Below are 12,087 nucleotides of genomic sequence, written 5' to 3'. Positions count from 1 at the left end.
GGCGGGGGCTCGGCGGGCCCGGGCCGCGGGGCGCTGGGCTGCGCGGCGCCGCCGAGCCGCGGCGGAGGGATGCGGAGGAGCCGGGCCCCGCGGCTGGCGCTGGCCGCCTGCTTCGGCTCGTTCCTGCTGGGCGTCTTCTACTTCCAGAGCAGCCTCAACCCAGGTGGGTCCCAAACTTGGACGTTGCGAGGAAGTGCGCGGTTTGTTTTAAAGCGCTCCGCTGTCCCGGCGTGGGAGCTGTACCGGGGTTGGGACGGAGCCGCTGTGCTCCGCAAGCGCCCCTTTCGCAGCCGCCAGCAGTGTTGGATCGCTCGAGCTCAGCGCGTGCTCCTGGAGGTATCTTCCACGCTGGGAAGTGATTCAGTAATTCGGAGCTAAGATACAGAGCGCCTTGTGCTGGAAGGGCTGTGTGTTTCTCTGGCTGCTTTCTGCTCTTTTGGCAAAATGAGCTCCTCTGTTGGGTTTTAACTGTGCGCTCATGTTTTCTGATTACAGCAGCCATCCATCAGTGGGGCCTTTAAAGTTACATCTTGAAATGCAGGAGGGAGGTTTGACCGAGATGTTTGTGGGATTGTATCAGTTTCATAAATCTCCCTTTTAAAGGGGCTGCTCCATCACTTCAGTGTGTTTTTCCCTAAAAATGAGAAGTTGTTTGCTGGATAATATTGAAGAGGAGTTGGGTTTCAGCGAGCGTTTGTTGTTTGTAAAATAGCTGACAAGATTTATCAAATGAATTCAGTGATCCCAGAGGACCACACTCAGCACTTCATTCCTTAGTAACTTTTTAGAAGGAGACAATCTATGCTGTCTTACTTTCATATTAGGAGCGTTCAGTAAGAAAGTGGAGCACTCAATCAGCTCTCATCCCCACAGCTCTGAACAGAGAGGGGACTGTGCTTTACGTTGGATTCATTGCCCGGTATTTGGCTGGAAAATGTGGCTATTTGAAGATTCCGGTTTTCAAAAGACTTCTACGTCAGCAGAATTGCTGTGCTTGCTCATCTTGAAGCGCTTTGCATGATCTCAAAGCAGAGTTCCCATCAGGTTGAAGCAAACCAGATGGCACAAGGTGCGATGGCATCTCCTGATGGGTTTGGGGTTCTTCTGTCTGCTATGGGCCAAAGTTTGTGTTTGGGGGTACTGTGGGTGGCCATGGGACTGAGGATCCCAAACTGGTGCGTACCAGCAGTGTCTGATACTCCAGCAGTGTCTGATACTCCAGCAGTGTCTGATACTCCAGCAGTGCTGTCATTGAGGGTGCTGAGCACCATCTGCAGACTTGGGAGCCCCTTGAGTTTCCCAGAGAGCTGAATTTAAAAGGATATTCGTGTTCTCTAAAATCTGCTTATTTTCTAACCTTGTTGCTGCCTCCCACAACCCGGCCTTCATTTCTATGCCACTTCTGTCCTTTGTTATTTTTCAGATTATGGTATTTTCTCTCTTTAGTTCAGTGAGAAATTGGCAGTAGCAGAGGAAGGGTCATTCCCCAATGTTGAAAAGACGCAAGCTGAAAATTGCTGCATTTCCTTTTGGCTCAAGGGAACGCTAGCTCAGGCAATTCACCTGAACGTTAGGAGTTACTAGTTACAGTAATAAGTAAACAATTTGCAGGCAAAAATGTCATCTCTAAAGTGATGGTTGCCTTGAGGCTCTTTGGAGTTCTAGTTGCCTGGTGTCGTTTGGTTTCTATATAATAATGAAGAAAAATGCTGGAAAATTCAGCAGTGCTCTGAGTTCTGCTCTGGAGCAGTCAGTTTCTTTTCTCCATCCTTTGCAGGATTCAGCAGGTTGCTTTCCTGGCTCACCCGCAGTCCATTGCATTCAGTGTAGTGCATTAATCCTTGCTATCCTTGTGTATAGAGATTGACCCATCCCACGACCAGGACAAAATGTGCAGTGGGGGGGGAGCAGAGCTAAGAGAAACCTTTAAGTCTGAGAAGGGCTCTTTTCAGGGAGCAGGAATTAACTCCTCTGTTGGCACTTCTCATTCCATCCGTGCCATTCTGGGCACGGAGAGGTTTGCACTGAATTGGCTGTGCTGAAAGAAGGCTTGCTTGTTCTGCCCCAGGAGCACCCACCCATCAGTGTGTGCTGAAATAACTTTGCTCCCAAACAGCCACAAAGCTTGTTATTTTGGGGCAGGGAGGCACTTGTGCTGAAGGCAGTAGCAGAGTCCATGCTGTCCCTGCTGCTGGAGGCAGCACGTGGTCTGTTGATGCTTCCCTTGGGTCAGCGATGAGCGGACTCACAGACATGACCAAGGGCAGAATATCTGCACTGAAGGAAAGGATTAAGCTGGTGCCGAGTGTGGTGTCAAGTGGGGTTTGCAAACACAGCTGCACTGCACAGTCACGGGGTTTGACTAGAGCATCACCAGGTCCTGCTGCACCTGGGCCTCATGCAGTCCCAGCATGGAGCAGTGTAGTCCCTTGGAGGGACTTGCTGTGCTGGCGTCAGAGTATGGCCATTCAGGAGAACCCACCTGGCCTAAGAGCCATCCCTCCTTCAGGGAAGCACAACACGGTGCACTTTTTTCTGCGCCCTGGGGATCTCTGCTCATTGTTTCATCTGACCCTGATTGCAGTATGTCTAGACTGATGTGGTGGTAAATGCTGGAGGCTGCTGATTCTTGTCTGCATCAAAGGATTGGCCATTGCTGGTCTCAGGAATTGTGCTGATTTTAGCAGCAGCGTGGCATGACAGTGCTGGTATGGATACTGGGTAGAGAAATATGGGGAAAAAAGATGTGAGGGAGGTGAGTGGTATGGAAAGGTCCTGCAGTCAGCTGTGTCATCAGCTCCTGCAGACCTCAGTTAATTGTGCAGTGCTGCCATACCGGGGTAGATCTTCTGGGAAAACTGTGAGTAGGCAAATCATGCTGATACCCAAAGGCTGCCAGCATGGGGCTGGAGGGATGTGTGCATGAACTTGCAGTCTCCTGAGCAGTTACTAAGCAGCTTCTCCATTCCAAAATAACGTTTCCTGATGTGAGCTAATGGATGTGAAGCATTTTAGACAACCTTCATCGTCTCAAGGCTTCCATCTCCTCTAACTGGCATTCCTTAAGAAATTAAGTCCTCTTGCAGCTCAGGGAACAATCCTAGGAGTGCTTGGAAGAAGGGGCACCTTTAACTGCATGAGGCAAGTAGGGAAGATGAGATTGATCAGTCTGAGCCAGAAACCCTTCACAAAAGCACCAGCACTCCTGTTCTTACCCAATTCTTGCTCTTTCAAGTCCATGCCTTTTGCAGGTTGGAGTTGATGAGGAACATAGCAGACAGACTCTGCAAAGCAGCAGCCTGTGGGGTGGGGGATACTCCTGCTGTTCTAGCTTCTTCCAGTGCTAAATCACCGCCTCCAGTAATAAAGAAGAAAAAACAGTCCAGCTCTAAATGCTGCTTTCTCTTCTCTGGTTCTGTCCATCTGCAGAATCCAGCTGTTATTTCTTTTGTCTTTCTAGCAGCACTTGCTTATCGCTGGCTGCTGCACTCATTCTTTCACATCCTGCCATCAGCTTGAGCTGTGGGATTTTCATGGGGCTTTGCAGGTCATAGTTGGTCTCTGAGCTGACACCTTATGAGAGATACCAGAACCAGGACTGTAGTAGCACTAGGACCGTGACACCACCCCAACTGTTAGATGAGGAACTGGAAAGGTCTGGGATCTGGGAAGCGTCAGGGCTCCATCAGATCTGCTCATCTGCACCAACCCGTTGGGTTTTCTCTGGGTACTGACAGAGCAAAGCCCACTTCTCTGTTTCAGGTGTGCAGATGCCACTCCACCAGTCCAAAGAAGGACTGGGGCGTTACAGTGGTGGCAGTGCCAGAAGCCACACCACCATGACGTGGCACAAGTGATTCAGCTTTGTGACCTCTGCAGATCTGGCCTTTCAAGTTCTCTGAGCTGTGCGTCCATGGTCAGCAGTTGCTCTTTTGAGCTGTCAGGCAGCTCCATCCTTGTGCCTACAGATTTGTCCCTCCAGGGCACAGATTGTTGGTGATTTGCAGAGGTCCTGCAGGGTGCTGATCCCTGAACCTGCAAATGCACTTAGCCTGAACGGAGTCATGTAGATATCAGCAGATCTTTTCAAACCAGGGATGTTGTTGTTTTATATATATATATATACTATATATATATATATATATATATTTTTTTTTTAGAACAAGAAAGAGCCTATTTTAGACCTCAGTTCCTCCCCATTGTTTAGAGATATTTTCAGGCTACAATTCAGGCACGACCAAAGCTGAGGGCAGGTCCCCACTGACACAGCAGGCGCAGAGCCCTTCAGATAAGCAGGGCTGTGAAACTGAAGAAGCCCCTTGAGATCATGCTGCTTTTTCTGCTGTGTTTTGTTTTGTTTGCTTTTGTCATGGGGCACTTCTGCCGGGCTCAGGTTGCTATCAAGTCCAGGGGGCAGCTGCTGCCCTGGCAGCTGGCACTGGCCCAGCGCTCAAAGTGCACTGCATGTGGCTGCAGTGCGTTGGGCAGCGTGGGCTGGATGGTCCCCAGGGCTGCCATGCTGGGAGATGTGAAATGCCATCGCTGTGACCCCTCGTGGTGGAACAGTCAGCTCGGTGCAGTGCTGAAAGCAGAGCGATAATGAAGCCCATCTGTTCCTGAGGGCCAGGCATTGAATGAGGAATGCTTTTTCTTGTCTTTCTTGGCTCTGTACAGTTTCCTGAGAATCTCTGATATGTGTAAGAGGTTTGGGAGGGAGAAAAAGGGGGCTCGGTATGCTGGGAGTTAACTCTGTGCATGCAGGAGAGATTTACATCTTGATGACTCTTTGCTGCCCCGCATCCCACAATGTCTTGGCCCCACTGTTGCTCTCTGGAAGCACTCTGCACCTGTGCTTTCCTCTTTGGTCCGACTCCCAGGGACCCAAAGCTCCAACTTACACTGCAAAAAGGGCTCTGGGAACTGTTAGATGCTGGATTTTCATTCTTGGTGGCTGCTTCCCACCAGCATCTGAATAGAGAGCATGACAAGGCCTCCGTCTTAATCCCAGTGCAAACACAGCTGCCTTTCCTAGGACTTGCTAGAAAGCCAGCAAACTACAAAGGCATTAGGTGCTCAGCTCCCATTACTCTCCCTCAGAACTGAGTACCTGAAGAAAAGTTTTACTCCCCAGATACCTCCGTGAGGCCAAACCAGGGGTGTTTCACATCCAGGCTTTAAGGCATAGCTGGGCAAGTGCCCAAATCTTCCCTTGTTAAAAGGCAGTTAAAGGCTGTTAGATGTCTGGGAGAGAGGGAACATCTAATCTTCCCTACCTGGGAAGCCAGAATCAAAGCCTGAGATGGGCAGTGGTGGGTATAAAGAGTGGCTCCATATCCTTGGGAGCCAAACTCCTCTTCATGCATGTTTTTCCTGGGGACCCCCGAATGTAGGAAGTAGCATGGCAGCCCATGCTTTAGTTTTGTTCCTTTCAGTTTTAATGAGCCAGGAACAGAGCTGATGCTGTGTTTATTGTGTTGGAAGGCGAGCGTGATGCTCAGAGAGCACACAGCCTGTGTTAGAACAGGGAAGGGAAGGGGAGCCAAAGGACACACTGTGAGAATTGGCTTTGTGTGATTCAAGCCCTGTGCAGAAGCGATGCCCAACTTTCCCTGGTGCCAAAAACTTTGCGGGAGTTGACACAGTGTCTTTCAGCAGCCATCGAGATGCTCCCCAAACCAAGGAAGCCTTGTAGTCAGGTGAACCTGTTCCCATACCATCCAACAGCCTCAGTAATTCTGCTCTCCTCTGACTGGGCTGACCCTCCAGAGCCCTGCATTGCCCTGAAGAATGCTTTGCAAAGCTGGTGCTGTTTGAACCCTGCAGACAGGACACTGATTGCAAAAAGAACAAACACACTGCACTGCCTTGTGCAGACACGCAGCAGATACCAGCATCTGTATGCCAGTTTGCTGGGGGACTGGTCAGTGCTGGGGAAACAACTCTCCCACGTAGGTTTTATTTTTATCAGGCCTCTTGCAGCAGCCCTTCCTGGGGCAGCTTCCTAAAGATTCCTGCCTCAGAACCTTCCCTGAGCTATAAGGCATGGAAGTGGGAAGTAGCCGCAGCTGGGCAAGGGAACAAGTAGGTTGTGCTGTCTGATCCTGCTTTCCTCATCAAGCCCCAGAGCTTTTCATGTTTGGCTAAGATAAAAGGGTTGTAAAGTTTTGGGCAGGGTCCGATGGGAATTTGGCTGGGAAGGGCCAGGAGTTGGTATTTCCTGGGAATAGAAAGCAGTTTCTTACCCTTAAAAGGTAGGAAGGTCTCTCATCCTGCAGGAAGTCTGATATGCTGGGTTCAGCAGCTACATCTGCAGTGAAGGTGGCTTGTTACCTTTTCCCCCTACAGGAAAGCATTGGCCACACAACCCACATCCTTCAACAGCTCTGTGCTGAGGTGGAAGTCACCATTCAGTGTCAGTATTTAAGATGGCCCAGGGCCTGTTTTTGAAGTGGTGAACGAGGGATTCAGTGTCTGCAGTCCTTCCCCATGCAGTGGAAACCCTTGCAGCTTTGCAGTCCTTCCCACCAGCATGGAGAGCCCAGCCTGGCTCCTTCAGACCCCATTTGCAGTCCTCTTCCCCCTGCTTTCCCACCACTTTGTGAGTTACCATCCCCAAAGCACTGAGGCTGCAGAGCAGAAATGTTCTCAGTGTTCCTGTGGTGCTGATGGCCATCACCAAGCCCTGTGTGTTGTCACTTTGTGGAGCTGTTTCTGCAGCTGGGAGATGCTGCAGGCTGCCCTGCCCTTGAAATGGATGTCCTGCTGGAATGGATGTATTATGGGACCATATACATCAGCCATGTACACGGGCCATTGCTGAGCGTGGGTGCTGGCATCTGTGCTCATTTTCAGAAAGGAACTTAATTTGCTGAGAGTCACTTGGGGCATCATCCAGCTGGACTTGATGCTGCTTTCTCCCCAAAATGTCCCATTCGAAGGCGGCTCAGCTCTAGCTGAGTTTCAGCCCCTTGTGCAGCTCCTGGCAGCTCTCCCATGGTGCATGTGCATGGAGATGTGCTGAAAATCTGGGAGCTGCACATCATGCCCATAGGTCCCATCCCGTGTCATATGGAGGGACAGCCCAGCCACAAGTCCTCTTGTCACCACGTTGCTCATAGCTTATCCTTCTCTGGGGAAGTGCTGCTTTACAAGCAGCTCCTGGCTACTCTCCCACTCCTTCTGCAGGGGAACCTTGTCCAGGGCTGGGGCTGTCCCTTGCAGCTGCTCATGGGGCAGCTCCCTCATTTCTCCATGGAAATTTGCAGTCTCATTGCTAATGTGAAACCTGATCCAGCCTTGCTCTATGCCAGATGTTGCTCTACTGTCATGAGTTGCTGACCTCTCGGGAAGGAGGGCAATGTTGACATGAGGTTCAAAGGTGCTGTTTGTTTGGAGCTGTTAGATGTGGGTATCTCTGGAGCTCAGAGCACTTCCTTCAAGGCAGGGACCTGGGAAATTAGCGCAAACTAATTGGAGGTCAGAAGCTCCTGAGCAGTTCCCCATCCCTGATCCTGTCATGATTCTTTACAAGTGTGTGGCTCTGCCCTTCCACTGGTAGTGGATTTGCACGGTCACGTTTCCCTTTAACATGGGAAGGTGGCAAGTTGCATCCTGCAAACATCTGCAGAGCTGGGCCGTTCCTTTTGGCTAGGCTGCTGTGGTAGTATATTTGCAGCTGGGTCCTTTCCAAGTTTACTCCTGGCAGCACTGAACAGATTGATTTCCCTTTAGCTTAATAGGGCCGGCACATGCAGGCACTGTGAGCCTGAAGGAGGGCTGGCCTGGCTTGGGGGTGGGGGGAGCTTTGCTTCAGTTGCCCATGAATAGCTGCTGCTGGGTGGGTGCTGGTGCAAGAATCCTGTCGGTCTCCCCGCAAAAAGGAAAGAGATGTCTCCAGAATTTGCAGAGTTTGCCTGGCAGTGGGAAGGCAGATCCTCCAGCCCCTCAGACAGGTTGCTGCCAGTGGTCATGGATCAGTTGTGTCTCAGTGCTGCAGTGATGCTGGAAATGTTACATCTTTTCCTGGCTTTTTTGTTGCCTCAGGCAATGCCCATATCTAAATGCAGCAGAGGTAGGCACAAGGAGCTTCTTATCACAGAAGTTCTGCCCTGGAGATGCCTCTTCCTGGCCTCCAGCAGCCTGTAATGAGCTCCTCTCCTGCTCTGCAAACATATGCATCTCTTCTGCATGTGCATCTTTCTCGATACCTTGTGGCAGTGACTTTCACAGCTCCGTGCGCCACTGTCATTTTGAATGGTGCTCCCACACAGGCACTGAGCAGAGCAGTGGCCATGTCCAAGATGCTGCCATGGAAGCATTTGCTGAGTGTGCATTTTTTCCGAGATCTGCTCATAGATCTTTTCATCAATTCCAGATGCATGGAGCTGTCAGGCCATGTTGAAACACATTCAGCAGGAAAGCTGCTGAGCCATGTAACCTTAGAGGGCTGCATTTTTTTTCCTTGTGTGCATATCAGAAACCTCGTGTGCAGAGGGCACAAACCATGTCTGCTCAAATCAGACCAAGCTGCAGGCAGGTTTTGAGCAAGTCCAGCCTGGCCCAGGACACCCTGCACCCATCTCCTGCATGTCGTGGCAGGGATCTGTCTGTGCATTGGCACTGCCAACATGTGCCTTGCTCTGGTTCGTGCTGAGCAGTGATCTGGAAAAGGGCTTTATTGACAAGGAATGGCAAAGCTGGCAGTTTGGACTTGCATCAGACATGCACGCAGCAAACTGGGGCCAGGAGAGAAGCAGGCATAATGAATGGGGAAGGGAGACTGCTCTTGGAAAGCTTCTAGCTTGGTGTGTAGGAGAAATTAAGCATTTGAAACAAGGGGGTTGCATGGTACTTCTGCACAGAGGCCTTATTCCTCCTGGATGCTGATAATTTTGTGTTTCCTATCAAGATGTCAGTTGCATTTCTTATGATAGCAGAGAGCTAGGCATGTTGCCCCAGGGAAGTACACCCCCTGCTTCAAATGCCTGTGATCCTCCTATTGCACCTGGCTGACATCTGCCTCGGCCTGCTGCCAGGTGACCTCCTGTAGCCACCAAGGAGACACGTGGTTTGGGAGGGACCTCTGATCAGGACAGAGCGTCCAGACCAGCCACTGTTGGCTCTGGTCCTGCTCTGAGCCCTGCTGATGACACTGCAGCATTTGGCAGGTTGCACGAAGCAGCTGGATTGTTTCTTTTCCTCTCTGTGTGATCTACTGTGAGCTAGTCCTATAGCTCCACCTTTTTATTCCTTCACTTGATTAGCATTTCTCTGGCTGCTCCTTGACTCAAGTTGGCTAAATTGGAATAAGGAAGCCTTCCTTGAGGATCATAGCTTGGGACATCCCTGTCTCCAAAGAGAGGAGAGCCATGCAGCCAAATGCCAGTTATGCCAGCTCCAGTCCCTGGGTACAGCTGGTGATGTGGTCCAAGGTGAGAAAAGGAGGAAAAGCGCTTTCAGAAACGATAAGGGAAAAGGAATATGTGCAGGAGAGCAGAGATCAAGGGAGGAAAGCACTTCTGATGAAGGATGGAGGTGATGAGGGGTGGTCACCAGGAGGCTGTGAGGCTGTTGACAAGACACATGCTTATCTCTCCTCGGCACAGGGCAATGCCTCCCATATTGAGGTTGCTACAGTGTTTTGGAGGTTGAGCTGAGGTATTTTCCTATCAAAGTCAACATGTCTGATGAAGCTGGCTCCAGACAGAGAAAACTGATGTTTGGTGGCTCTCAGTGCTGGTGGCAGTTTGCCCATGAGCAACGGGTCCCAGAAAGCGGAGGGCTGCTGCACACATGTGGGATCACAGGCACAAGTTGGGGCAGGTGTGTGTGGGGCTAGGGCCCACGTCAGCTCTCTGGGGCCCTGTGATTCCACCCCAGATGTTCTCCTCACTGCTGCTGCTGGCAGGCTCAGCACTTCCCTGTCTGGCTGGAATAGAAGCAGGACATGTGCTCACCGCGACGCCTGGCTCTCCCCATCCCTTTCCACAGAGCATCATATAGGGCCTTCCTCCATGTCCTGAGTTAACATTGCCTGGAGGTGGCACCTCTCTTGTCCCTGGACAGATGCCTTCCAGCAGCAGGTCTCATCCCTAGAACAGTGAGTGATTTTTCCTATTAAAGGCGGTGCTGTCGAATTATCCCATGTAAAATGCTTGACAGTGTGTTTCTTGGCTGAAGGGAGACTGTCATTAGTGCCAGGGAAATGCCAGCTCCCAGCTGGGGCTGCAGTAGTAAATCCTGGAGACTAGAGCAGGCTGGACTGCTCCTAGCACCTCCTTCCATCTCCTTACCAGAGGAAGACGTCAAGGGAGGAGGGTAATAGGGGCTGCTAGGACCTCTGTCACCCAACCTCACTGCTGCAGCTCATCGTGCTGGTTATACATGAGCTGTTGTTCCCTATGTAAACCTTCTCACATGCACATCCCCTATCATCCTGCTCCATGTTGCCTCTGAGCTACTTTTGTTTGTGGTTTTCCCCTCAGCTGTGTGGGTAACCTCCTTGCAAGGAGTCTCCCTGCAGCCCCCATGCAGTTTCTATGCACTGGGAGGTGAGGGGTGCAGGGGGTTAATTATTTGGTTTGTCTGTTTCAAAAAGACTAGGAGGAATGGTAGGAAGTGTGTAGTGCTGGAAAAAGCTTAGCTAAGCTTTCAAGCATTCCTCTGCTGCTGGGACTCTGTTCTATCTGATCCAGCCAAGTTCAGGTCATTCTGTTTAATTTCTGCTGAACAAAACAGCTTTAAGTCAGGACCACATGAACCTCTGCTTGGGGTGTCTTCAGAGCTCCTCCCACAGACAGTGGTCCCAGGAGGGCTGCCCTTGCTGACGTGGCTCTAGCAGCCATTATGTGCAATGGAGAGCCCATCTTTGGCTTAAGTTTGTTGTATTGGAGTGCCTGCATTTGGCTTTTGGGATTACAGCAAGGCGCACATTTGGGGCAGAGAATGATGATGCTTGTGTTGGTGTGCAGAGAGGTATGCTGCCAGGCACTGTGGCAGCTTGAAAATAGAGCCAAAGTTGTATGGCTTGAAACCAGGCCACCTGGAGGCAGTTCCTGAGCCTGAGAACTGTAAGGTGATGGTGGTGGTTTCAGATAGACCACTGGACCCATGCTCAGTGCCTGCAGGTTGTGGTGTAGATGGGGACGTGGAGGGATGCCATTAGACCACAGTATTGACCTTCTCTTTTCATTTCCAGCTCTCTAACAGAAGAGATTGGGGCTGAATTGACAACACTGAAGGGTGCATTTGAGCAAGTCAAACACATGCCTCTGTTAGACTTCTTTTCCTTCCTCGTCTAGTGTTTTAATTCAGTCTCTGTTGTCTGTATCTCCAGCTTTTTAGATGCAGTAAATCTGAGTGGTCACTAATTGGATTCAGCCTCTTTGCTGAAGCAAAAATATTGTGTTCTAAAACTTTCCTGTAAGAATGACAATTGGAACAGTTTAGATTTTCATTCCCAGAAGTGTTCCCTTAACTCTGAAGGTGGATAAGGATGTCAGAGTCAGAACTGCTACACTTTGCAGCTGAATGCAGCAAGTACAAAAGCAAAGAAAGGGGCATTCCCATGATCTTTGTCTCCATCAAACAGTGGTCACTGCCTTTGGAGTCATCAGCTCGGTAGGTCTGGAGTCGTATTTGGGGTTTTGGTGTTTGCGATCACATTTATTTAAAAAAAAAATTAAAAATCCCAACAATCACCCTTTGTTCTTAGGTGGAAATTGAGCAAATGTTTTCTCCATCAGTGCAAGTCCAAGTATAAAAGCCAGAGCTTCCTAGAACTAAGCTTCTTTCCAACCAGCTCTGTTGGCTCCAGTCGCTCTGCTCCTTCCAGCCAAGGCCATTCACACAGACAGTGGGCCACTGCCCAGGTCTCAGCGGCTGCTCCCGCATGCGATCTTTTGGCCCCAGTGCTCTGGTCCATCCTCAGACAGTTGAGGTGTCCATCCAAGCTGCGTGTCTCAGGCTTTGCTATCAGACTGGGAGGGAAAACTGAGCTCAGACTGCTGGACTTCTGTGGATAACAAGCTCTGTTTTCACTTTCTCTCTTGTTTTATTTTTTCCTCTTGGATGCTAGAACCGAAAATT

The 12,087-nt window shown here is 50.4% G+C and overlaps 1 protein-coding gene across 3 annotated transcripts in view; it reads left to right on the top strand.

Annotated features, from left to right (window-relative positions):
* CHST13 (carbohydrate sulfotransferase 13) overlaps window positions 1-12,087 on the top strand; it is a 47,602-nt gene that overhangs the window by 27,113 nt on the left and 8,402 nt on the right. Inside the window, exon 1 of one of the 3 annotated variants that reach the window (XM_042880284.1) lies at window positions 62-163. The exons of the other annotated variants lie outside the window; for them this stretch is intronic. Within the exon in view, the coding sequence (XP_042736218.1) occupies window positions 70-163 (94 nt within the window). The 5' untranslated portion in view covers window positions 62-69. Of the gene's footprint in view, window positions 1-61; window positions 164-12,087 lie in introns of those variants that run through there. 3 annotated transcript variants of the gene reach the window in all.

The sequence above is a fragment of the Lagopus leucura genome, unplaced genomic scaffold (genome assembly GCF_019238085.1).
Source record: "Lagopus leucura isolate 7727_CA_CO unplaced genomic scaffold, USGS_WTPT01 Super-Scaffold_100026, whole genome shotgun sequence".
Classification (NCBI taxonomy): Eukaryota; Metazoa; Chordata; class Aves; order Galliformes; family Phasianidae; genus Lagopus; species Lagopus leucura.
The sequence above is the reverse complement of the archived record's forward strand: the minus strand, read 5'-3'. Positions and strand labels throughout refer to the sequence as shown.